The sequence below is a fragment of the Triturus cristatus genome, chromosome 5_1, assembly GCF_964204655.1.
Source record: "Triturus cristatus chromosome 5_1, aTriCri1.1, whole genome shotgun sequence".
NCBI lineage: Eukaryota > Metazoa > Chordata > Amphibia > Caudata > Salamandridae > Triturus > Triturus cristatus.
This window is the reverse complement of record NC_140587.1, coordinates 446,047,563-446,074,607: the sequence shown is the minus strand read 5'-3', so window position 1 is coordinate 446,074,607 and position 27,045 is coordinate 446,047,563. Positions and strand designations below refer to the sequence as shown.

At 49.6% G+C, this 27,045-nt stretch overlaps 1 protein-coding gene across 2 annotated transcripts in view; it reads right to left on the bottom strand.

Moving 5' to 3' along the window:
• The window catches only part of VIRMA (vir like m6A methyltransferase associated), a 753,509-nt gene that overhangs the window by 409,495 nt on the left and 316,969 nt on the right, over nt 1–27,045 (bottom strand). For both annotated transcript variants that reach the window (XM_085605246.1, XM_085605248.1), the window contains exon 13: nt 10,784–10,877. In XM_085605246.1, the coding sequence (XP_085461372.1) occupies nt 10,784–10,877 (94 nt within the window). The remainder of the gene's footprint in view (nt 1–10,783; nt 10,878–27,045) is intronic.

Genomic DNA, 27,045 nt, shown 5'->3' with positions numbered 1-27,045 from the left:
AGGCATTGACCTGCACCTGTGTGTTTTAAATGGGCATGGGTGTTAACACAGCTTTCCAAAAAATTGTTTCATTATTAAGAAGAGTGCTGATGTCGGACATGGAGTTGATAGGATGAGAGATGAGTTCAAACATTAGGTTGTCTATTGAGAAGTCTTTGAAGAATCTGAAGGTTTGGTCTTCTCTTTTATGTTGACCTTGATTTGTTAGTATGATGTTAATCAGGAAGATAGGGATGGCAAAGTTGGCAGTCCAGTGGTATGGGTGGTTTGCACTGGACCGCTGATGTTGAGAATACAAGGTGAAGGATGTGGCCTTTGTTGGTTGAGTGACTTCTGTACCATGTTGAGTGTATCAATGAGTGTACGAGCCATTCTGCAAACTGCGCACTGCCTTCAATAATGAGTAGTTAGCTCTGGGAGCCGGACTGGGGATATTCAATGAAAAAACAGTAAGAAACCGAGTTATCGTTCTGAATCAACCACCCAAAACTAACTAAACTTGCCTATTATATTTAGTAACATGCAACACACACCCTACATTGAGTCGTCTGCTATGTTGCTGTCTTGTTAACACTTGGTCTTGTTTCTGCGCGATCAGCAAATTGTTCTAAGTATACTGGACAGCGCAAGTAATGGTGTGTGTTACTAACCATAACTGATACATTTCAGTAGTTTTGAACATTTGAGCTAGTAACGTGACCTAATTGGGTTTTCTTGAGAAAACGTCATGTTTCTTTTTTATGATGTACTTACTTGCCAGCAAACTACTCAAACGTGCACAGCGGGGGTTGGCGTCAGGGCCTGGCTCTGGCAAGGCCCTGCGCCCAACTTGCTGAGGCAGGTAATCCCCTGCTGTGCCGTCTTCGTCAGCTGTGCAAAGCAGCTTTTTCCCTTTTTGTTTTAATTTTCCCATATTCTCCAATTTTTCTTTTAGTAAAAATCGAGATATTAATGAAAATATAGATTTCCAGCAAAAAACGGTGGGGGGGGTGGGGGGAGAGAGAAAAAGGAATATGCTACTTACCAGTATGCATCTGTTCTTGGCATGTAGAGCTGCAGATCTACACACTATTGTGAGAAAGTGCCCTCTTTCTTGCATGGTATGCCCCCACTTTTTGCTAAATTGCTGAATGCACTTTGACCGAGTGTACCCTGGACTCCTGCCAATCAGGTGCCCAGGGCCTATGTTCCTTCCTTAAACACACAACCTCCAAATTGGCAAACCCTGGCCACATGTCAGCCCCTAGTAAATGGTACCCTAGGTACCCAGGGCCTTGTGACCAGGGAAGACCCCTAAGGGCTGCAGCACTCATTGTGCCACCCTTAGGGGCCCTGTACCCTTACACACACACACACTGCCTTTGCAGGCTGAGTGTCTGGGTGCAGGACAAAATGAAGAGTCGACATGGCACACATCCCTGTGTGCCATGCCCAACACCCACACTGCCAAGGCATATGTCAGTCACCCCTCTGGCTGGGTGCCTTATGCCCATGGTGTGGGCACAGGAGCAGGAGCCCTGTGCCCCTACAGTACCCAGGTCCATTCCCGGGCACTGTAAGTGCAGTGCTGCCATTTAAGAGTACATGGTGCTGAGAGCTCGTCAAACACGAGCTCCACAGCACCATAATGGCAACACTAAAGACTGGAAAGTTTGGTATCAAACTTCTCAGCACATTAAACCCACACTGATGCCAGTGTGAGATTTAATGTACCAAGCACCCCAGAGGGCATCTTGGAGAACTAACCTACAATCCACGTCTACTCTGAGGCTGCCCAGGCTGCCACACAGCAGACACGTTGCTGGACCCCTGGGTGGGAGAGCCCCTGCTCTCCCGGGCCTGCAACAATGCACATCCTGGGTGAGGTGATAGATCTCCTCCCCCAGGATGAGCAAAGGGAAGCTTCAAAGGCCTGCCGCCTCTAGGAGTTTCCCCAGGCCACTGCAACCCCCCACTCTGGCGGGAAGCTTGGCCGGAAACCCCATACAAGGACAGGGGATGTGCCAGCCTGCCAACCCCACCCCTCAGGTGGGGGAGGCGAGGTGAAGCACATCTCCGGGCTCTCGCCATCTTGAAGATGGGAGGCCCTACCCTATCAGGATTAGGCTACTGCCCCCCCTCCCACAGGAGAGGGACAGGATAGGGGGTGTACCCACCCCAGGACAAGGACCCATTGGTCCCTGGCCTTCACCTACCTGTAACGCCCCTAAATCTAGTATTTAGGGGCACCCTGAACCTTCCTTCCCCATATTCCAGATTCCGAAACTACAAGAAGAGCAAGAAGAAAAGAAGACCTGCCCTGCAGCTGTAAAGGAGAGGGAGACACCAACTGCTTTGGCCCCGCCCTACCGGCCTGTCGACCTCGGACTTGCTCCTGCTCCAAACCTGGCATCACTTGTGGCCAGCAACCTCAGAAACCCCGGAGGACCTGGCTGCCTTTGAACTCTAATCCCCTGGGACTCCCATGAGTAGAGGCTCTACTCAGAACCTACCTTTCACCCCTGGCAGCAGCCCGGAACCGCGATCCCAGCCCACTCTGCACCCGCCAAGCCTGGCCGGTGCCGGAGTGAACTAAACCCACGAGGACGACCCCACGGCGACTGTGACCCCGAGTCCGGCACCCAAGGACCCCCTCGACTATCCTGAAGAAGCTTGCAACCTCAGAACAGAGTGCCACCCCAACCGCGATCAACAAGAGGGTAAGATTTCCGACATCAAAAGGCCACCCGGCGCCCCACGGCCCTCTGTGCCCAATCCCGGGGTACCTACCTATCCTCCAACTATCCAACTTACCCCTCGAAGTGGTGGTGGCACCCGAAGAGTCCTCGTCCCCGAGCCTGCAGTCTTTTTCCAAACCGGAGATTTCCCATAGAAATCAATTGAGCGCCCAACGGCTCAAAAGCACCCTGCAGCCAGCCGCCCGAGTGGCCCCGGCAGTGAAAATTCTACTCTAACCCACTTCCCCACTTGCCCTGAGTAAGTGACCAGGAGCCCAGCTCCCACAGCCGCGTGGCTTACCCGACAGCAGCCACCAACCCAGGCCCCCCTATCCCTCATAGGATAACATTGGGCCTAACTCTCTCTGCACCCGGCCGTCCTGAAACCGCCGAGGGTGAACTGACTGTACCTACCTGACACTGGGAGACCCCCGAGTCTATGCCCAGAACTTCAACTCTGCCAGTCGAGCACTTACCCTTAAACCGCTAACTTCATTTTCCTCATAGGGTAACATTGAATGGCTTTTTCTTGGAAATTCTTCTAAGTGTGAACTTTTCAAAACTCAAAATATTCACCAAAAATCAGCCGAGTACCAAAAACGAGTTTACTCACCTGCTCTTAGGTGGGCTCCCAGTGCTGGATCTTGGTGCCCAGCACTGACTCTGAAAAATACCCACAACTATACTTACCTTTAACTCATTTTTCTTCTATAGGAAACCATTGACTGCTTTTCTATGAAATTTCTTCTAAGTGTTGATTTCTGCAATTTCTAAATATTCCTCAAAAATCGTATAACATCTGAAAACGTAATTACTTACCTGTTTTGGATAAATGTCCCAGTACTGAGTCTAGACACCCAGTACTGGATTACAAAAGTAACGATAACCTACTGTACCTGTAACCTACATTTCCTTCCATAGGGAATCATTGATTGTTTGCTCTGAAATATTTTCTAAGTGCTCACTTTTGAAATAGCTAAATATTAGTTAAAAATCATTACAGTACCAAAGTCGACTTTCAACAGCTGATTCTGAGAACTGACCCAGGACTAGATCTAGGATCCAAGCCTGGAATTACAAAAGTAATCGACAAAGTAATCTGTTGCATATAATCTGAATTTATCATTGAGCTCAATGTATTGTGTTTAGAAATAGAGTTGCCTACTGTAACTAATTGTAACTGTTTACTAAAAAGTCAATTGCATATACAAAAGTATTTTTATGAAACATCTCCTGTCGAGAAAGTATATTTTAATTCCAAGTGTTGGTTCTAAAATAAAACAAGCATATATTTTTTTATATATACACAAACCATTGGCCTAGAGTTCAGTTATTGAGTGTGTGGAACTATTTGCTGACTGAGTGTGTACAACAAATGCTTTACACGTCCTCTGATACTGCCTTACTGCTCGACCAGGCTATCACTTTGGAGAGTAAGGTTATATCTAACTTTAACCTCTGTTAAACCCTTGGGGTCTGTGGACTCTGTACACCCTGTACCTATTAATGAACAGTATATACAGAGCCACTTTCTCACAACTATGCATAGATCGCCATCTGGTGTTGGGCCCGGATGTTTGCTCTTGTTTTTGTCTTGGAAAGTCTTTGGAAGTCACGAGGTATGTGACTCCTCCTTTGGATCATAGTGCGCATGGGCATCGGCTCCATCCTCAGATTGTTTTTCGCCAGCAGGGAAATGATGGAGCTTTGTAAGAAACAGGAAGTATGCCCATGTATGATGTATCTAAGTAAGATAATACTGGAACAGACAAAGGTAGCCGGGGAGGCGGGTGGGCGTGTGTAGATCTGCAGCTCCACATGCCAAGAACAGATGCATACTGGTAAGTAGCATGTTCCGTTCGAGGCATACGAGTTGCAGATTACACACTATGCATAGATTATACAGCAGTATCCCATCCTAGCGGCGACCACCAGTATCTGTTGCAGTAGTTTGAAATAGTGTTTTGAGTACAGCCTGGCCCACACTAGCTTGTTGTTTAGTTTGTACATCAACACAATAGTGTTTTGAGAATGTGTGCGGTGTAGACCATGTAGCTGCTCCGCAGATATCGTCTAAGGGAATGTTCTTTAAAAATGCCATTGAAGCTCCTATCTTTCGTGTAGAGCGGGCTTTAGGAGGAACAGATAATATACGTTTTGCTTTGTGTTAACAAATTTGTATGCAGTTGACAATCCACCTAGCTATCCCAGATTTTGATATGGGGTTGCCCTTGTGTGGTGGTGAGAAAGACACGAATAGTTGTTTGGTCTTACGAAAAGGTTGTGTTCTCTCTATGTAGTACAGCAGTGCTCTTTTGACATCTAAGATGTGAAGAGCTCTTTCTGCGACTGTTTGTGGCTGCGAGAAGAATACAGGCAGCTCTACAGATTGATTGAGGTGGATGGGAGAAATGACTTTAGGGAGGAATTTAGGATTAGTTCGGAGAACAACCTTATTATGATGCATTTGCAGAAAGGGTTCCTGAATAGTTAGTGCTTGTAGTTCACTAACTATTCGTAGAGAAGTAATAGCTACTAGGAAAGCAGTTTTCCATGTTAAGAATTGCAGCTCACATTTATGTAGAGGTTCAAATGGCGGCCCCATTAGCCTTGTGAGAACGATGTTTAAATTCCACACAGATGAAGGTGGTACTCTGGGGGGAATTATTCTTTTGAGTCCTTCCATAAAAGCCTTTATGGCAGGTACTCTGAAAAGTGATAGATGTTGTCTATTTTGTAGATATGCTGCTATGGCAACAAGATGCAGTCTGATAGACGTGTAGGCTAAGTTGCATCTTTGGAGGTGTAGTAAGTAGCCTATGATGTGTTGGATAGACATATCTAGGGGATCAGTGTTGTTGTTATGGCAATATATTACAAATATTTTCCACTTGGCTGCATAGCATGCTCTAGTGGTAGGCCGTCTAGCTTCTTTGATGACGTTCATACAGTCAGGAGAAAGGTTGAGGTAACCGAATTCTAAGACTTCAGGAGCCAGATCGCTAGGTTGAGCTGAGCTGGGTCTGGGTGCTGTATTTCTCCATAGTTCTGGGTTAGGAGGTGTGGAGAGAGGTGTAATTTTTGGTGCGTGACTAGGGAGAGTTCCAGCAATGTGGTGTACCATGGTTGTCTGGGAAAAGTTGGAGCAACTAGGATGAGTGTTAAGGAGTGTTGCTGTAGTTTGCGCACTACTAGTGGAATGAGTGGGAGAGGCGGAAAAGCGTACACAAATCTGCCTGACCAGTTAATCCATATCGCATTGCCTTTGGACAATGGGTGAGGATACCTGGCGGCGAAGTTTGGGCATTTGGCGTTTTGGTGGGTGGCGAAGAGGTCTATCTGTTGTTGCCCCCACATCTGAAAAAACAGTTGAAGAACTTGTGGATAAAGTTCCCACTCGTGGATTTGTTGTGTTTGACGGCTCAACAGATCGGCAATTGTGTTTTGGACTCCTGGGACATGTTGGGCTAGGAGAAAAATGTTCTGTGGTATAGCCCACCTCCATATGCTCTGTGCGAGCTGAGAGAGCTGCAGAGAGTGTGTCCCGCCTTGTTTTTGGATATAATACATGGCTGTCATGTTGTCGGTGCGGACTAAGACAGCTTTCCCTGAAATGTGTTTTTGGAATGCTTTCAAGGCTAGGAATATGGCTAGTAGCTCCAGTTGGTAGATGTGGAGTAACTTTTGCTGAGGTGCCCACCTGCCCTGCATGGTGTGATGTAGTAGGTGAGCTCCCCAGCCGGAGAGCGATGCGTCCGCTGTTATGACTATTTGAGGAACCGGCTCGAGGAGCGGTCGCCCTTTGGAAAGGTTCTTGGTGTTCCACCACTGCAGAGAGCGATGGGTACAACCGTCTACCAACACCAGATCTGTTAGCTGACCTTTAGCCTGGTTCCATTGGCGTGCTAAGCACTCTTGGAGAGGACGCATCTGGACTCTTGCATGAGGCACTATGAATATGCAAGAGGCCATCATCCCTATGAGTTGCATGAACATTCGAGCTGGAAGAGAGTGTTGCGGTTGGAATCTGGTGATAAGAGCTTGTATGCTCGCTCTCCTGGCGGGACTGGGATAGGCTAGCGCCTTGAGGTGCCTATTGTGGCACAGAGGTATTATTGTGTGTGGGACAGTTGCAACTGGGACTTGACGTGGTTTATTGTGAACTCCAGGTCGTGAAGTTGTTGAATAGTGGGGTGAGTGTGTTGTACACACTGATTGTATGAGCTGGCTTTTATGAGCCAGTCGTCTAGATATGGGAAGACATGGATGTGTTGTCTTCTTAGGTGTGCTGCCACCACTGCTAGGCACTTGGTAAACCCTCTTGGTGCTGTGGTGACTCCGAATGGGAGTACTTTGAATTGATCGTGCTGACCGTCCACTACGAATCTGAGATATTTTCTGTGAGCACTGTGAATGGGAATGAGGAAATAGGCGTCCTTGAGGTCTAGAGTAGCAAGGAAGTCTCCTTGGGAAAGCAGAGGGAGGACCTGCTGAAGTGTGACCATGTGGAAGTGGTCTGAGTGTATGTATAGGTTTAGGGGTCTGAGGTCTAAAATAGGCCTTAGAGAGCCGTCCTCTTTGGTATGAGAAAATGGAGGGAGTAAACTCCCTTGTTTTGTTGGTGTAGGGGAACTGGTTCTATTGAACTTTTTTGTAGGAGGGAGATTACCTCCTGCTTTAGCAGTAACAGATGTTTTTGTGACATTGGACGGGGTTTGGGTAGTACAGTTGAGGGGGTAGATGTTAGTTCGAGACAGTAGCCTGATTGAATTATTTGGTGCACCCTCCTGTCTGATGTGATGTTTTCCCAGACAGGGAGGAATTGGTGGAGTCTTCCCCCGACTGGAGAGGAATGGTCTGGGGGAAGTGGAGGGAAGTCATGGGGTGGGGGTGGAGGCAGAGTGGGAGTTGTTGTTTTTGCCTCTGCCTTTGCTGTTGTTCCCCCTGTAACCAACCCTTTGGTAACCTCTAGTAAAGGTGGATTGGGTGGGAGCCTTGTAAGAGGTGGAGGAGCTATCAGAAGAGTAGCCTCTATGGGTGCTTCTGAAAGATGAGCGACGAAAGACCGTCTGGGAGCTTGCAACTGCAAGGATCCCATAGACTTGGCCGTGTCTGTATCCTTTTTCATTCTCTCAAGTGATACATCCACGTTGGGGCCAAATAGGTGTTGCTCATCAAAAGGCCGATTGAGAATGGAACTCTGGACTTCGGGTTTAAAACCTGAGATGCATAACCAGGCATGCCTGCGCAAAAGGACACTGGTGTTTATTGCCCTTGAGGCGGTATCTGCTACATCTAGGGCACAACGGATGGAGGGGATAGTGATAGTTTTACCCTCCGGTATGAGTTTTTATACCTGTCAGGGAGGTGCTGCATTATGGACTCAAGCTCATCATAATGTGCCCTGTCATACCTGGCTAACAGCGCTTGGGTATTAGCAATGCGCCATATGTTTGCTGCCTGTGACGCTGTGCGTTTGCCAGGGGCGTCCAGGAGTTTTGATTCCTTATCTGCGTCACCTGATGTTTGGGAATTTGCTTTCTTCCTTGCGTTAGAGACTACCAAGGAGTCTAGTGGTGCGGGGCCTTTAATGTAGGAGCAGCCTTATACTATTTTTCTATTCTGGGGTTGATGACTCAAGCTCCAACTGGGTCTTTAAAGATCTCTGGTGCATGCTTAATGACCCCTTTAAGCATGGGTAAAATTGAGGTGGACCTTTGTGTGGTATCAAAAGTGTCCAGGAGAAAATCTTCCTCTACTGGGTCTGTATGAAGGGCAACCCTGTGGTATTGAGCAGCTCTGTGAAGGAGCTGGTTGAAGCAGATATTATCCTCTGGAGGAGAAGGCCTGGAGTAATAGATGTCATCTTGTGGGATGTAAGGGACGTCTGGGACACTGTAATCATCCCAGGGATCTGGGGAGCCGGTAGGGTCCCCAAGGGATTGATCGTCTGCACCTCCCCCTGCATCATCTGAGGTGTTGACATCATCATAATCTACTGGAGTAGATGATGGTGTAGGAGAGTGGTGTGGTGTGGAGGAGGAGGAAGAGGAGAGGGGATCCTTAATGGAGAGGTAGCAAAGTCTCTCTTTTTTGGTGGTGGTGGTGGTGGTGGTGGTGCGGGTGGTGGTGAGGGCGCATGCGTTTCCAGGTGTCTTTTCTTGATGCTAAGCATTAAATGACCAGTCTTAGGATCCTTCACAAGAGTCTTCAGTAGGATCTGGACGAAACAGTTCCTCTGTGAGAGGCAGATCCTTCGGAGTCGAGGGCTTCGGTGCCGTAAGCTTTTTCGGCGTCGACTCGGTAGCGGTTCTAGGTTTGGAACTGTGTAGTTTGGTAGTGTCTTATCAGATGGAACCTGGTGTTGTTTTTTCGGTTCCGAGGTCTTTGTTTTCGAAAAATCGGGGCCTTTTGGTGGGCGCTTCTTAGTCGGCTCCGAGGGTGTTGTCGGTGCCGAGGAACCAGTGCTAGCCTTCGATGCAGAGTGCTTTGATGTCGAAGCAGCGGTCGGTGTGGATGAGGACGTCTTCTCCTTCGGTGCCGGAGTATGTTTTTCGGCACCGAGGGTAGGTTGACTTGAGCCCGAGTCACCTAAAGGCTTAATAGGCTTCTTTACCGGGCCCGAAGGCGGGGCATGGGAAGCAGTGTCTCGGTGAGCACCTGGGCCCGAAGGTGAAGGTGGTACCGAAGCCTTCTTTGATAGTGTCGAGGGGGGTTTGGGTCGGGGTCGACGTCTGTACACACGGCCCTTGCGCTGGAGTGATGTCTTCGACGTCGGAATCATCTGCTTCGGAGGCGCTGATGATGGCTTCTTTGACCCGACCTTGCTCCGGAACATCGACTCCCTCTTGGAAGATGTCGTCGGGGATCGAAGAGGATGAGCTCGCCATTGTTCTTCCAGCTGGTCATCCCGGATCGTCTTCTTGGAGCGGAAGGAGGCGCAAGCTGGACAGTCTCTGGCCTCGTGCTCCGGTGAGAGGCAGAGGTTGCACATCTTATGTAGGTCGGTGTGGGGAAACTTCGACCCACATCGAGGAAACTTTTTGAATGGTGTCCTTTCCATGAGCCGGAGATGAGGCCCAGGTGGGCCCGAATGCCTTCGTCGACGCCCGGAATCGAAGACTTTGAAGTTGAAGGGTCGCGTGGATTGGGAAGACGCGATCGAAACAATACCATCGAGAAGGGAAGGATTGCGCGTCTAAAGAGAAAACCGTTAACGGTTCCGAGCTGGCACGCGAGAACACATCCGAGCCTAATGGCGGAAAAAAACAATCTGAGAATGGAGCTGATGCCCATGCGCGCAATGATCCAAAGGAGGAGTCACATACCTCGTGACTTCCAAAGACTTTCCAAGACAAAAACAAGTGCAAACATCCGGGTCCAACACCGGATGGCGATCTATGCATAGTGTGTAATCTGCAGCTCATATGCCTCGAACAGTAATAACGGTCAAGATATCTTCATTTTTTCAACTATCCCAAACCCACACAATACAGTGCTTGAAGAACTACTTAACAGATTTACACCAAACCAAACCAAGGCATTCCACCAAGTAAAGTTCTAGTTTTATGCCAACTTAGGTCTAATTTTGTTCATAGGTTTTTGCTGTGGAGGAGAGCAAAGTATCCCATGGGATTTAAGACGAGAGAAGCTTTTTTTCACCTTCCATACCCTGGATGGATCAGCACCAAAACGTGTTATTCTGAATTTAATCTGTAAATTTTTTTAAAGATTCATCCAGATGTGTCAAATTGCACCAACGTGATAAACAAAACACTTAGCTATCACTACCTCAGTAATAAGAATATTTAAAGGTGCTCTTGAATATCAAGTGAGGGCTGAACTATTCATTGCTTATGACAATTAATGAAGACCACATGAGAAAAATTCACAATTTACTGTGTCCACCGATAATTAAAAAGAATCGATTCATTGCAGTGGTCATTTATACTTTCTTTAATTTAAATTTTTTAGGAGAATTTCAGACATAAGAAGCATTACTTATAGATACAGCAAAACATAGTTTGAACATCAGTAATGAACTAAAAGACTGAAAATTACTATACCGTCAACAGGAGGTGGTGGACATGCTACGTGACAGAGTACACGCAGTGCAGTAAGAAGGCCAACTCCCTCTGGCGCCATGACATTATCAATATTCTTTAAGCAAACAAAAGTAAGAGAAAGCAAATTTAAGTTTAATGGCAGACAGCATAGTAGACTGTGGTTCAGCAAACCAAATCAGCCCTGAGACCTAACACAACTCACTCATAAGAAGAACTCCATGAAGAAAGAGTCAACCACAACAAGCGTATTGGTTACACCTGAAAAAAAAGCATACATAACTGTGCAAATGGACTCAAAAATAGCATAGTTTCACTATTAGTGAAATTAAATATGAATTCAGCTGTAGAAAAGGAAAATACCAAAAGGCGGGACAAGAATCTAATGCAACACCAGTCTAGAACCTAGCTATATAATAACCACAGTTGGTGGCACTGGAAATACTACTTCATATAGAAGACCAACACTAAAAAAAACACTTATATTCCTCAAGTACAATATTTGTTTGTGATTGCAAAGCCAGCTAATGACACAAACATGCATTGAGACCGCAAAAGAGTACTTTGCTATGTTGCTATGTACAAATTCCATTTCAAGAGTCACAAAAGTGGCATTCTCGCCCTATTTGGGAGTCGCAATGAATTGCATGAATGCTCTGTAACCACAACTGTGGTCACACACCAGTAACCAGAAAGAGACACCAAAAATGGAGTGGCATCTATTTTGGGGACAATTAGACATCTACTTCTTGGGAATCTTGTTAGGCAGCACTGAGGGGGGGCAGGCAGTGGTCCATGCAACCGAAGCCAGCTCCTCAATGTGTTCCTATAACAGAAACTTTTCTAAACAATAAGTGCCCCTAAAAAGAACATTGAAAAAAGAAAATGTTACCTACCCTCTAGGCATCTGTTTGTGACATGTAGTGCTGTACATTCACATGCTATGCATACTCCTGCCATCTAGTGTTGGGCTCGGATGTGTGAAACTTTTTTCTTCGAAGAAGTATTTGGAGTCTTTAGTTATGTTGCCTCCTCCTATTAGAGACAAAACGCATGGGCATCGGATCCATTGGTAGACTGTTATTGCGCATAGCAGGTGAGGAAGGAATGGATCATAGGGATACATTAGAAGATGTCCATGCAAGAATGAAGGTAAGATAGCAAAACAGCCATGTACGACCACAGGACTCTGGGGAAGAGTGTGGGGAAGAGTGTGAGAGTATGTGAATCTCTAGTACTACATGACACGAACAGATGCTTATAGGGTAACATTTTCTGTTTGTGGCATGTGTAGCTGTAGATACACATGCTGTGCATAGACTGTAAAGCAGTTCTCCTCTAAGCGGTATCTAGCCTGAGGATGGTGCAAAAGACTGGAAAAGCGTACGAAGTACAGCCTGGCCAATGTTGGCTTGTTGGGTCTGTGGAGACGTTCACACAGTAATGCTTAGTTAAGTGTGTGGATAAGACCATGTAACTGTTTTGTGGATGTAAGCTATAGGGATGTTACCCAAAAAAGCCATAGAGGCTCCTTTTTTATGAGTAGAGTGGGGTTTTGAGAGAGACAAGCATATGTTGTTTGGCTTTGGCATAGCAGGTTTAAATACATTTGACTAACCAGGGTGCTATCCCGGCCACGAGGAGAGCACAGCCTTTGTGTGGCTTCGAAAAGGAGACAAAGGGCTGTTTTATCTTACAGAAGGGTTTTGTCCTGTCTACAAAGTACCACAGGGCTCTTTCGACATCAATCAAATGTATGAAGAGCGCTCTCTGCTACACAGTCTGGAGAAGGGAAGAACACTGGAAGGTCTATAGTCTGATTAAGGTTGAAGAAGGAGACCAACTTAGGAAGGAACTTCAGGTTAGTACTGATTACTAACTAATCCATATGCACTTTGAAAAAAGGCTCTTCCAGAGTAAAAATCTAGAGCTCACGGAGACATCTGAGGGAGTTGATAGCCACAAGAAAGGCTACTTTTCAAAAGAAAGAAAGAAACTGTAAAGGGACAATCAATCTTGTAAGGACAACATTGAGGTTCCACACTGCGGCTGGTCGAAATCTAGCGTTTTGACTTTTTTTTAGTCTCTCCATAAAGATTTCAGTGACGGGGACCCTGAAGAGCGAGGTGTGTTCCCTTTTAGTGAAGCCTAATGCAAGTGCAGGTGGAGCAGAGAGCAAACAAGGTCTTGAATGGCTGCATGCAAGGGTCAAAGCATCTGGGGAGACAGTAGTGAATGAACCGTTTCCATATTGCAGCATAGCAGCCCTAGGTGGTGCCTGTCTGAGGATGGTTGTACACTCGGGAGAAAGGTCAGGGTAATCAAACTCTAAGACCCCATGAGCCAAATTGCAAGACTGAGCTGCCTAGGGTTCGGGTGCCTGACAGTCCTGTGGTGAATGAGGAAGGTCTGGCCGATTGAGCAGCCTCTCGTGCAGAATCACAACAAGGTCAAGGCCTGGCCCCTGTAGAAACAACCAGGATGACAATCACATGTTTGCAACCTCCGCACCACAAATTGAAGAAGTCAGAGAGGAGAAAAAGTATAGGCAAATATCTCTGCCCAGTTGATCCATGGAGTGTTGTCTAGGGACGGGGGTTGTGGTTACCTGGAGGCGAAGCACGGGCATTTTGTGTTTTCAGCAGTGACAAAAGGTCTACATTGGCAAATCCCTAACTATGGAAGTACAGGAATAGGACTGGTGGGTGGAGCTCTCACTCCTGGAAGGTACTCCACTAGGAGATGAACTTCCTGGTGGAGTTGCCACTTCCAAATGTGAAAAATGTGCTTGCCTTGTTTCTGGAGATATTACATGGTGGTTGTTAGACTTGGCTTTTTCAGCGGGTTAACCCCCAGACTTTTTTCTTTTTAAACTTTTGTTTTTGACATTGTTTTTGTTGGTTTTAGGACTCTGGGCACTTTTACCACTGCGATTCAGTGCTAAAGTTTATATGTTCTTCAAGTAAATTGTGTATGATTGGTGTTTGCATGATCTGCCTATTTGATTTACAACTAAGTCCCTAGTAATGTGCACATCTGTGTCCAGGGCCTGTAAATCAAATGCTACTAGTGGGCCTGCAGCACTGATTGTGCCACTAACACCAATAGCCTTTCGAAGGATCTCAGACCTGCCACTGCAGTGTCTTGTGCGCAGTTCTTAACTGCCATGTCGACCTGGCAAGTGCACCCACTTGCCAGGCCCAAACCTTCCCTTTTCGTACATGTAAGTCACCCATAAGGTAGGTCCAAGGTATCCCCATGGGCAGGGTGCAGTGTATGTGAAAGGAAGGACATGTACTGGGGTGTGTAACATGGCCTGATAGTGAAATACTATTGAAAGGCTGTCTGTCCCATAGGCTTAACATGAGTCGCTTTGTAACATTTTACAAGCATAACTCTACATTGGGATAAGATAGAGAAATGGAGTTTAGTATGACTGAACTCCTAATTTAAAAATACATATTTTAGTGAAGATGAGTTTTATGTTGTGTGCTTGAAAATGTCACTTTAGAAAGTGAGCATTTTCTTGCTCTAACCATCCAATGTGCCTCTGCCTTTTGTGTATTCACCGTCTGGGTTCAGAGAGACAGGAGCAAGGATGTGCATCACACTAGACAGACACAAGTAGGGGTAAGAGGGTGCCTTTCCTTTCCGGGGTGACTCATAGCCAGGCTGAATAGACCTGGCTGCATTTAGAGTAGTGGGAGGAGTTGTTGCTTGCACCCGAATGGACTGTGGCTGCCTCTCACAAAGCTGTCTCCACCTCCTGTGGTAAACCTGGCCTGAGCCAGGCTGAACTGATTTATGTGTGCCTGAGGAACTTTGTTTCTACCAACTTCAAAGGCAAATGTGGTACAAATATTGAGGCCCTAGCCTCAGAACTTTAGATTACTTCTGGACTAAGGAACCTGCCAGAAAGGAAAGCGGGAAGAGCTGTGAGGAGGGACTATCGCTTTGCTCTGTGCTTAGCTGTGTTTCCCTGCAGTTGCTGCTTCTGTCTTGGGCAGGGAAAGAACTTGACTTTTTTCTGCATTCTAAGTATCTGCAAGGGCTTGATTTAGAGCTTGCCTCCTGTTGGAAGTCTCAGGAAAATCAAAGACTTCAACTTCTTCTGGGTACCGGCTTCTGGAACTGGATGATTCAGCTGCCACAGAGGAGAAAAGTAACCCGGCGACGTCAAGGATGCCGTGACCTGAAGACCCCGCAGAGGGCACCGTCGCACCGCAACCCTGGTGTCACCGATGACGCAATCTTACGCTGCCACCGCTACTAAGCCGCTGCTTGCACCGTGACCTGGGGCAACACATTCCACACCGCCTCGCTTCACACCGCCGCCTTGTTATCCCTGACACCGCTGCCTGCACTGTGACCTGTGGACACTGCTCGTGGATAACACGGGACACCGCCCCACTTTGCACCACAGCCCTGACCTCACCGATGAAGAAGCTGCATGCTGATATCGAGGTCGCTGCCTGCACCATGGTTTGGGGGCACTGCTCGTAAGTTACACGACACATCGCCACGTGCCACACCGCAGCCTTGCCCACCGATGCCTTTGACTCCAGTTCGTCAACCGACACCGCTGCCTGCACTGTGACCTGTGGACACTGCTCATGGAGAACACGGAGCACCACCCTGATTTGCACCACAGCCCTGGCCTCACAAATGAAGACGCTCCATGCTGATATCCACTTTTTTGCCTGCACCATGGTTTGGGGGCACTGCTCGTAAATTGCACAATACATTGCCACGTGCCACACCGCAGCCTTGCCCACCGCTGCCATTGACTCCAGTTCGTCAACCGACGTTGCTGCCTGCACCGTGACCTGTGGGCCCCGCACACTGCATTGCCCTGTCTGGCACCGCAGCTTTGGGTCTACCGACGACAGCACATCGGCAATGACAACGCCGCTACTTGCACCGTGACCTGTTAGCACCACTCTACTTCACATAGCAGCCCTGGTCTCAACAACATAGCCGGATGACCGCCACCAAGCCACTGGATCACTGTCACCAAGCCGCTGCCTGTACCGCGATCCGAGGGCACCCCACGTCGCACCGCTCCACTTCATACTGCAGCCCGATGCCTGCGGACTCTGGCGCTACGGACTTCAAACTCAAGGAGTTTGACCTGCAACGCATGTGACTTCAGAGGTCCGACGACTCCTGCACCGACTCCTGGATCCGACGCCGGTCAATACCACTCCTCAGTAGCTCACCGCAAGGTCAGACACCCTGCTCCTCCACAGGTACTGTTTTATGGGTCTCCCCACGCCACGGTCGGCCAGAACTGTTGGATTTGTTTGCTCACAACACTGTGATAGCCCCAGTTGGAGCCATCGACGTCAAGGAAGTTTTTAAAGTCTTTCTATATTTTATTTGTAGTTTGATCACTTTATGTTGGATTTTTATTGTTTTTGTTCGTTTTACACAGATAAATATTGGATATTTTTCTAAAACTGGTGTGGTGTCCTTCTGTAATGTTTTCACTGTATTCCTGTATGTTATGTGCAAATGCTTTACACACTGCCTCGGAGATAAGCCTGATTGCTCGTGTCAAGCTACCAAGTGGGAGACCAGGGGTTATTTTAGACATGTAATCAATCCCCTTATCCTGACTAGAGTGGTACATTCTGCCTGGCTTAGGTGCATACCCTAGCCAACAAGAAAACCCATTTCTAACAGTGGTCATGTTGTTGGTGCAAATTAGGACTTCTTTGTTGAGAATGTGAGCAAGGCCTTGAGTGCTTGCTGGATGGCTAAGAGCTTGAGCTTGAGGTAGCTGATGTGGAGACCCGTGGTGCCCACAGACAGTGTTCAGTGACCTTGTGCAAGTGTGCACCACCCTCTACCTGGTAAGCAGAGCGTCCGTTGTAGTGGTCAACTACGAAAACAAGTTACTTACCTGTAACTTTGGTTCTCCAGTATTAGAAACTTTCATAGATTCCCATGCTTGTATCATTCCCAGTCTTCGGATTGGGAGTCCCCGGTATACATAAAATAGCAATAGAAACCATTACCAAAAAAGAGCCTAGGCCCATTCTTGTTTTGCAACCTATCCACCTCTTTTTGTAAAAGAGACCAAAAAACAGATTTTCGTAGCAGTTCTGTAACCAAACCACTGAAGATGGTAGAGGCTGAGCTTTCCCAGGGGAGGTTGGTGGGTCGCATGGGAATCTATGAAAGTTTCCAATACTGGAGTACCAAAGTTACAGGTAAGTAATTTGTTTTCGTATCGTAGTTAATCACCACAAAGGATGCTCTGCTCACCGGGTAGAGGGTGGTGCACACTTGCAAAAGCTCAGTGACCACGGTCTGTGGACACCACGGGTCTCCACATCAACTACCTCAAGCTCAAGCTCTTAGCCATCCAGCTAGCACTCAAGGCCTTGCTCACTTGTTTTCTTACTCCTGTATTAGAACTTTCATAGATTCCCATGCTTGTATCAGAGTAGCTAGCAGTTATCAGCACATCTTTTGGAACCATTACCAACATTAAACTAGGAACAAAGCCATAGTAAACAAATTATGAAGACATTCTCAATGGTCTACAACATACTTAGAAATTTCAGAAACAAATACATAAGGTTCAAAAATGTGCTGAGCTGATAAAACAGTAACATGGAAGGAGGGATGAAACGGAAAGCTCACCGCTAGTGAAAGAGGCTCCTCAGGACTGCTTGTCCGACTGCTGTGTCACTCTGCATCACAGAATCCAAGCAGTAATGCTTTGTAAATGTATGTGTACTGGCTCCAGGTCGCTGCACGGCAGATCTCCCGGATAGGAACACCAGCAAAGAGGGCTGTAGAAGAAGACATCGCCCTCGTGGAATGAGCACGGACTCGTCCTTGCAGGGGCTTGCCCGCTGCCTTGTGACAATACTGGATAGCATTAGTGATCCAACAAGCTATCCCCTGCTTGGAAAGGGGAAATCCCTTACGAGGGTCACTAAAAGACACAAACATTTGAGAAGACTTTCTGAAGTCTTTAGTTTGTTGAAGATAGAACTTTAAGCACCTCTGAATGTCCAGAGAGTGAAGTGCTTTCTCTGCTGGAGTAGCCGGTTGAGGGAAAAAAGTCTTAAGAATTACCGGCTCATTCAAATGAAAGTTCAAAGGAACTTTAGGAATGAATTTTGGGTTAGTACGTAGTACCACTGTTCCTCTTTGGACCTGTAGAAAGGGTTCCTGAATGGTGAGAGCCTGCATTTCTCCCACGCGCCTCGCAGAAGTCAAAGCTAGAAGAAGCGCTACCTTCCAGGAGAGGAATTTCAACTCTGCTTTGTGAATCGGTTCCAAAGGAGGCTTCATAAGCTGGGTGAGAACCAAGTTCAGATTCCAAAGAGGAGGAGGAGGCTTGTCTGGAGGGAAAACTCTGAAAAGTCCCTTGAGAAACTGTTTAACTATCCTTGCCGACCAGAGGGAAGAGCCTGAAGACGTGCGTCTGAAGCGAGAAATTGCCGCCAGATGCACTTTGATAGAAGAGTGAGCCAGACCCGCTTTTGCTAATGATAGAATGTATGGAAGAACTTCATGCGGCTCTGATTCAAAAGGATGGAGGCCATTGTGTTGACACCAGATACAAAAACGCTTCAATTTTAATCTGTAAGTCTTATTCGTACTTGGGGCTCTTGCCTGAGAAAGTACCTCTTTACATTCTGCAGAGAGATTCAGACGAAGACATTCTCACTGCTCAGGAGCCATGCTGAGAGATGAAGTGACTGAGGATCCAGATGCCAGACTTGGCCCTGGGACATCGTCAGCAGCGAAGGAATCGGCTGCAAGGGCAGAAGAAGGTCCAGGGAGAGAAGGTGAAGCTCTGTGAACCAAAACTGTCAGGGCCACGCAGGGGCTATCAGAATCATCCTGCACGGTTCTGCCTTGAGCTTCCTGAGAAGTCTGGGGATCAGAGGAATGGGGGGAAAAGCGTAAACAAATGCATCTGACCAGGCCATCGAAAGCGCATTCCCCAACGATCCCGGATGGTGAATCCTGCTTGCACAGAACCAGCATTTCCTGTTCTCCGGAGTGGCAAAGAGATCTATGGAAGGTGTGCCCAATCTGTGAAAAACCTTCTGAAGAGTGAAGTTGTCCAGTTACCACTCGTGACTGACAGACTTCAGTCTGCTGAGAGTGTCCGCTGCTTTGTTGAGGCCACCTGGAAGATGTTCCGCTCGGAGTGATATTTCTTGCTGAATTGCCCACTCCCAGATTGCTTGGGCTTCTTGCGACAACAGTCGAGATCTGGTGCCTCCTTCTTTGTTTATATAATGCATGGCCGTCGTGTTGTACGTACGTATAAGAACTGTCAACTGTTGAATTCGTGGAAGAAAAGCTTGTAAGGTTAGGCAAATCGCCCTGAGCTCCAGCAGATTGATATGCAACAGACGCTGCTGAGGCTGCCACCGGCCGCTTACATGAAGATCTTGTAACACCGCTCCCCAGCCTTCGAGAGAGGCGTTCGTAGTTATGTGTGGAGCCGGGGCTAGCCTGAAGGACAGACCTTGAGAACTGTTTTCTATGGTCATCTACCATGACGCGGCCTCTTTCATGGCCTCGGTCACTGAGATCTTGTCGTCGAAGGGTCCGTCAACTTGGCGCCACTGCAAGTCTAACTCTTCTTGGAGTGGACGCATTCTTAATCTGCAGTGAAGAATCAGGGGTATGCATGAGGAGATGGAACCCAGCAGGGACTTGTAGAGGAGAACTGAAAGAGACCTTGTTAACAGTCGGGAAGCCATGGATCTCAGCTTCTCTTGCCTCTCCAAGGTCAGGAAAGCTTTGTTTACGGATGTGTTTAGAATGGCTCCCAGAAATCTGTCTGTCCTTGACGGACTGAGAGAAGACTTCTGTTTGTTAATTGTTAGACCAAGATTGGCAAACAGGCGTGTACACGTTATGACGGTTTCCTCTGCTGCCTGTTTGGTAGAAGCTTTTAGCAACCAGTCGTCCAGGTAAGGAAAGACCTGAAGCTTTTGTTTCCGCAGAAAGGCTGCTACCGGAGCTACTACCGGTGTGATGTGATGAAGAGCAGATCGTAGTCCAAAGGGAAGAACCCTGAATTGAAAATGGCTCTTGGCTACTGTGAAGCGAAGAAACCTCCTGTGAGCTGGGTGAATGGGTACGTGAAAATAAGCGTCCTCTAGATCCAGAGTGGCCATGAAATCCCCTGAGTTGAGAAGTCGAAGGATGTCTTGTAGAGAAACCATCCGAAAGGATTTTTTGATGAGATAGGTGTTGAGCTCCCTCAGATCTAGTATAGGGCGCCACTTTTCTAACTTCTTCCGGATCAGGAAGAACCAGGAGTAAAACCCCTTTCCCCTTTGAGAGATAGGGACCGGTTCAATAGCTCCTTTGAGGAGCATTTGTTGGACCTCGCAGACGGAGATGTTTCGATACCTTGGCACGAGGGGGCTTGGTTGGTGGTGGTTGGACAAACTCCAGGGTATGGCCGTAACGAATGATGTTTAATACCCAACGGTCTGATGTTATTTGTTGCCAGTTGTGGAGGAAATATGAAACTCTGCCTCCCACTGATGACACAGGAGGAGAGAGGGCAGTAGTCAGAGCAACTAAGCCGCTATTGGCGCTTAGAGTGGTCTCTGCCCAGGCGACCCTGCCTTCCTCTATTGCTCGAGCGAGAGGAAGAAGATTGATTCTGCCGTTGATTATAATTCAGCTTGTAGGATTGAGACTGGGAACCATACGAGGAGTACCGTTGTTGTTGGTAACCTCCCCTATATGAAGAGTTACCTCTTCCCCCTCACTCCTCTGAATGGGAACTTGCGGTACTGCAGAGTCCCTAAGGATTTTGCTGTTTCTGTATCCTTCTTAATGTCTTGGAGTGCATCATCTATATGTTTTCCAAACAACGCTTCCCCATCAACAGGCAGATCCAAGATTTCATTCTGGACTTCCGGGCGGAACCAAGTGGCCCGCAACCAGCCCTGTCGGCGAAGGACAGCCGCTCCAGCCAAGGAGCGAAAGGCAGTCGTTGCAATATCCATTGCACAATCAATGATTTCTGCCAATGTTATCTCGCCTTCCTGGAGAATCTTTTTTGCTTCTTTCTTTCCTTCTTCCGGCAACTGATCAAGATAGGGAGACAGGTCGCACCACATCTGGAGATCGTATTGTCCAAATATAGCCAAAGAATTAGCTGCTCTGACCAGCAGGCTAGACAAAGAAGAAAATCTTTTGCCCACATTATCTAGACGTCGGCCTTCTTTATCTGGAGGAGTGGTAAGGGGAGCTGAAGGATTTCTAGATTTCCTCTGAGCAGCCTGCGAGATGACAGAGTCCGGTTTAGGCTGGCTGGTTAAACAGGCTGGGCTACCATGCGTAGCCTTATATTTCTTCTCCAGACGAGGTAAAACTGGAATGATCGTGGCTGGATTTTGCATTGCCTTTAAACCTTCCTCCCAAACATGGTCCACAATTAAAATTGACCAGACTGATTTCTTATAAGGTTCCTTAAAATCGTAAAGGAAGCACTCGGATTCCACCTTGGTCATGGGCAGGTCGAACCTTTTAGCGGCCCTCTCCATTAAGTTATGGAAACTCCCTATATCCACCGGGGGGAATCAACAGGTGCTGGAGCAGGAGAAGCTGGATCCGGAATAACAGTCATCCCACTCTACATCTGGATCCGGGATTGTGACATTGCCTTGGTCATCGTCAGAGGTGTCATCCTGGACGGGAGGCGCAACAGGTGGAACATCCTGCGCTTCCAGCATTGGCTGAGGCTGTGGTACTTGAGGGGCCACGGGACGATCAGGAGGAACAGCAGTAACCGGCACTCCTACTGGAACAGGAGGCTGTGTTGCACATCTTTTCCTGTAATCCAAGAGCATAGCTTGTAAGTCTGTTAGCAAGGAGGAGGGCATTTGGACCATGTCCTGATGATATTCTCGTTTATATTGAGAGGGAGGACCATACTGCTCAAAATCCTCAAACTCCCCTTCAGAATCCGTGTCCTGGCATTTGACATGCAGCTGAGAAGGACTATTAGCATAGCCAAAAGGTCCCTCCTCCTCATCAGATTCCTCTTCTTCGAGGAGAAGTGCAGGAGGTAAAGGAGTCACCCTCCTTGGCGAAGTCATCTCCGGTGTGATTTGACGTTTGAGCCACTGTGCCACTGTGCCCTCGGCCTGGTCGCTCCCACACCTCCCGCCTGCTCCTTACCTGCTGGACCTCCTGCTGCCGCCTGCCGCCTGAGCCACCACAGGGCCGCCGAGCGCCGCCCCAGCCGCCACAGGGCCGCCAAGCGCCGCCACCGAGCCCCCTGGTTCCCGCCTCTGCCCACGAGACCCCGCCCCCCCGCCTGCCGATTGGTTCCCGCGCTCCCCGCCTCCCCGCAGACCCTCCCTCCCGGCTCCCCTCTTAAGGGGACCCTCTCCCCCGTCCCAGGTGTGACCACTGTGCCCTCGGCCTGGTCGCTCCCACACCTCCCGCCTGCTCCTTACCTGCTGGACCTCCTGCTGCCGCCTGCCGCCTGAGCCACCACAGGGCCGCCGAGCGCCGCCCCAGCCGCCACAGGGCCGCCAAGCGCCGCCACCGAGCCCCCTGGTTCCCGCCGCTGCCCACGAGACCCCGCCCCCCCGCCCGCCGATTGGTTCCCGCGCTCCCCGCCTCCCCGCAGACCCTCCCTCCCGGCTCCCCTCTTATGACGCCCCCAGAGCGACCGCGCAGCGGACGCGCGCAGCGGGAGCACCGAATGAGCGCCGAAGGTGCGCCAAAGGTAAGCCCGTCCGCGCCTGGACCGCGCCCAGTGCCAGGACCCCTGGCCCCCGCAGACCCCAGCCCACCCGCCGGACTTACGATGCCGCCACCCTCAACGCACTCAACACCGGCCGAACCCCCGGGTGCTACCGAGCCACCCCGAGACGCACCCACGGACCCTTCAGCTGCCTCACCTGCAAGTTCACCTGCATCCGGACCTGCCCCGCACCAGCACCCGCCAAGCCGAACACCAGCAGCAACCACCTCAAGTGCATCCTGCTCAACACCCGCTCCGTCCACAGACACGCCGTTCAACTCTGGAACCTCCTCGACACCACAGCTCCTGACGTTGCCTTCCTCACGGAAACCTGGATGAACGACTCCTCAGCGCCCGACATCGCCGTCCCAGAGGGCTACAAGATCATCCGGAGAGACCGCGACAACCAGACTGGAGGAGGCATCGCCATCATCCACAGAGACACCATCTGTATCTCGACCAACGCCGACAACACCCTGACATCCGCCGAACACCTGCACTTCCAGATCCACACCGACCCCAAGACCACCCTCAGAGGCACCCTGATCTACCGACCCCGGGGACCACGCACTCAATTCAGCGAAGACATCGCCGACTTCATCAGCCCGCACGCCCTCCCCTCGGCCGACTACATCCTCCTCGGGGACATCAACTTCCACCTGGAGAACAACAACGACCGCAACACCACCACCCTGCTTGACAACCTCGCCACCCTCGGACTCAAGCAGCTGGTGACCACCCCCACCCACCTCGCCGGACACACACTTGACGCCATCTTCTCGTCCAGCAAAGACATCTCCTTCAGCCACGCCACTGGACTCCACTGGACGGACCACAGCTGCATCCACTTCACCTTCAAAAGAACCACAGTCCACCACCACCAGCAACAGGCCACACGAAGAAGCTGGAACAAGATCACAGCCGAACAACTCACCACATCCCTGAGCCAGCACCCTCCCGCCAGCTCACCGAACCCCAGCCAAGCCGCCGACAACCTCACGAAATGGATCTCCACCTGCGCGGACGAGCTCGCCCCTCTGAGGACCCCACCCAGCAGACCCGGAAGCAAGAAGGCCCCTTGGTTCACCGACGAACTCAAGAGCTCCAAGAAGAACTGCCGAGCCCTCGAGAAAGCATGGAGAAGAGACCCAACGCCGGACAACATGACTACCCTCAAGCTCGCCACCCGAAGGCACCATCAACTGATCCACGCCACCAAGAAAACAGCATTCAAGGACCGGTTGGACAACAACGCACACAACAGCAAGGAACTCTTCAACATCGTCAGAGAGCTCTCCAACCCCCAACGCCGGAACCAACGACATCACCCCATCGCAAGACCTCTGCAACTCCCTCGCCTCCTACTTCCACAACAAGATCGCTGACATACACAACAGCTTCAGAACACAACCAACGCTCCCCACGACCAAACCAACGCCCCCCCACCACCACCCTCAACGCCTGGACACCGATCAACCTCGAAGACACCATCAGCACGATGAACTCCATCCACTCCGGTTCCCCAACCGACCCCTGCCCTCACCACATCTTCAACAAGGCCGACGCTGTCATCGCACCCCACCTGCGGGACATCATCAACACATCCCTCAACACCGCCACCTTCCCTGAGAGCTGGAAGCACGCCGAACTCAGCGCTCTACTAAAGAAACCAACGGCGGACCCCACCGAACTCAAGAACTACCGCCCCATCTCGCTCCTCCCGTTTCCAGCCAAAGTCATCGAGAAGACCATCAACAAGCAACTGGCAGCCTTCCTCGAGACGACTGGTTCCCTCGACCCTTCCCAGTCAGGCTTCCGGGCCAACCACAGCACCGAGACCGCCCTCATCGCTGCCACAGACGACATCCGAACCCTGCTGGACAACGGAGAAACAGCGGCCCTCATCCTCCTGGACCTCTCCGCGGCATTCGACACTGTCTGCCACCGCACCCTAGTGCAGCGCCTCAGCAACGTCGGGATCAAGGAGAAGGCACTGGAATGGATCATCTCCTTCCTCACCGGAAGGACACAGAGAGTCCGCCTGCCCCCGTTCAGATCAGAAGCCACGGAAGTCACCTGCGGCGTCCCTCAGGGCTCCTCGCTCAGCCCCACCCTCTTCAATGTCTACATGAGCCCCCTTGCGGCCATCGCACGCCAACACAACCTGAACATCATCTCCTACGCCGATGACACCCAGCTGATCCTCTCCCTGACCAACGACCCCGCCACCGCCAGAGCCAACCTACACGAAGGGATGAAAAACGTGGCCGAGTGGATGACGACCAGCCGCCTGAAACTGAACACAGACAAGACGGAAGTCCTCATCCTGGGCTCCTCACCCTCCGCCTGGGACGACTCCTGGTGGCCCCCTGCCCTGGGCAACGCACCCAAACCGACAGACCACGCACGCAACCTGGGCTTCATCCTGGACTCCTCCCTCTCCATGACCAGACAAGTCAACGCCGTCTCCTCGTCCTGTTTCAACATCCTGCGCATGCTACGTAAGATCTTCCGGTGGATCCCCACCGAGACCAGGAAAACAGTCACCCAGGCCCTCGTCACCAGTCGACTGGACTACGGCAACGCCCTCTACGCCGGTACCACCGCCAAGCTCCAGAAGAGACTCCAGCGGATCCAGAACGCCTCGGCGAGACTCATCCTCGACGTCCCCAGACGAACTCACATCTCCAGACACCTGAGAGACCTGCACTGGCTCCCGATCAACAAAAGAATCACCTTCCGGCTCCTCACCCACGCACACAAAGCCCTACACAACCAAGGCCCGACCTACCTCAACAGCCGCCTCAACTTCTACGCTCCCAAACGCCACCTCCGCTCGACCAGTCTCGCCCTCGCAGCCGTCCCCCGCATCCACAGAGCGACAACAGGAGGTAGATCCTTCTCCCACCTGGCCGCCAAGACTTGGAACGCCCTCCCCACCGAACTACGCCTGACCCAAGACCACCTCTCCTTCAGGAAGAAGCTCAAGACCTGGTTGTTCGAGCAGTAGCGGACCCCCACCCCCTAGCGCCTTGAGACCCTCCGGGTGAGTAGTGCGCTTTATAAATGCCTATGATTGATTGATTGATTGAGCAAAATCGATTTTTTTTTCACCGTCGACGACGTCGTCGTCGACTGGACTATCGGCGTCGAAGAAAGGATCGTTGATGAAGAAATCACCGTTGTCGACGCAGGTGTCATCGAGGCGGTCGTCGATATCGTCGTCGTCCTCGTCGACGTTGTTGGCGGCGTCACACTCCTAGTCGACGATACAAATACCACCGGCGTTGAACTCGTCGACACAGAGCCCTGTATCAGTACTGGTGACTAGGAAATCACCGTCGACGAGCCTGTCGATGGGGTGAAAGATGAAGAAGACTGTACCTTAGGCTTTTTCGTCGACGGAATCGATGACGGTGACGTCAACGAGTGATTCTTTTTTGATGATTTCACATCAGAAGTCAATGATGATGGCTTTTTGAAGGTCTTTAAAGCCGCAGGAGGAGACGTTGGAGGAACAGAACTGGATTTCCTCTCAGAACTTACTCCTTTTGATAGTCCTTCCCTCTCTCTTACACCTTGGTGAGGAGATTCAACAGGACTAAGCCCTTCAGACCTATCAGAGGTCTTTTTCAAGGTCTTACCAGAAGGTGAAGAAGAAGCTCGACCCCTTTTTACAGACCTTCTGGAAGAGGTCGCAAAGATGTTTCGTCGCTGTCACTGAACACTGGCTCCTTTCTTGATTTCAGCTTCTGGAGCCAGGTCAAAAGATGCCCTTCACGATCACGCAAAGTCTTGGTAGAAAAAGTGCGGCATATCTTACAGTGTGCAGCCTTATGGTCTGGGTACAGACAGTAAATACAGTCCTTGTGCTTGTCTTCAATATATAACCTCTTCTTAGCACAGGTTGCACATGCTTTAAAGAGGGCCTTCTTCTCTTTATCCGACATCCTGAAGAATTTGAAGAAAAAATGCTGAAAACTTTGTTAGAATCCAAGTTCTAGGACAAAAACTGAGCAGAGCTCAGTGGAGACTCCCTTGCACAACGTGCGGTAGAAAATCTGAGGTTCTGAGCTTCTCTCAGGAGGGTTCTAGGTGGTGAGGCTAATCTGGTTGATCTGTTTTTTTTTGGTCTCTTTAACAAAAAGAGGTGGATAGGTTGCAAAACAAGAATGGGCCTAGGCCCAGGTTCTGTTTTGGTAATGGTTTCTATTGCTATTTTATGTATACCGGGTACTCCCATTCAGACGACGGGGAATGATAGAAGCATGGGAATCTATGCAAGTTCCAATACTGGAGTAAGAAAGGGTTTCTGTTGTTCCACTGCAGAGAGCAATGAGTGTGCCCCCAGATTAATACTATATCTTCCGAGTGACCCTCCTTTTGTGAAATCAACTATGCTGCAAGGCGATCTTGCAATGGGCGGATATGCAACCTGTCGTGAGGGACTATGGCAATGCAAGGCAGGAGGCACATGACTGTCCTGACTGTTACCCGGCGATCTGGC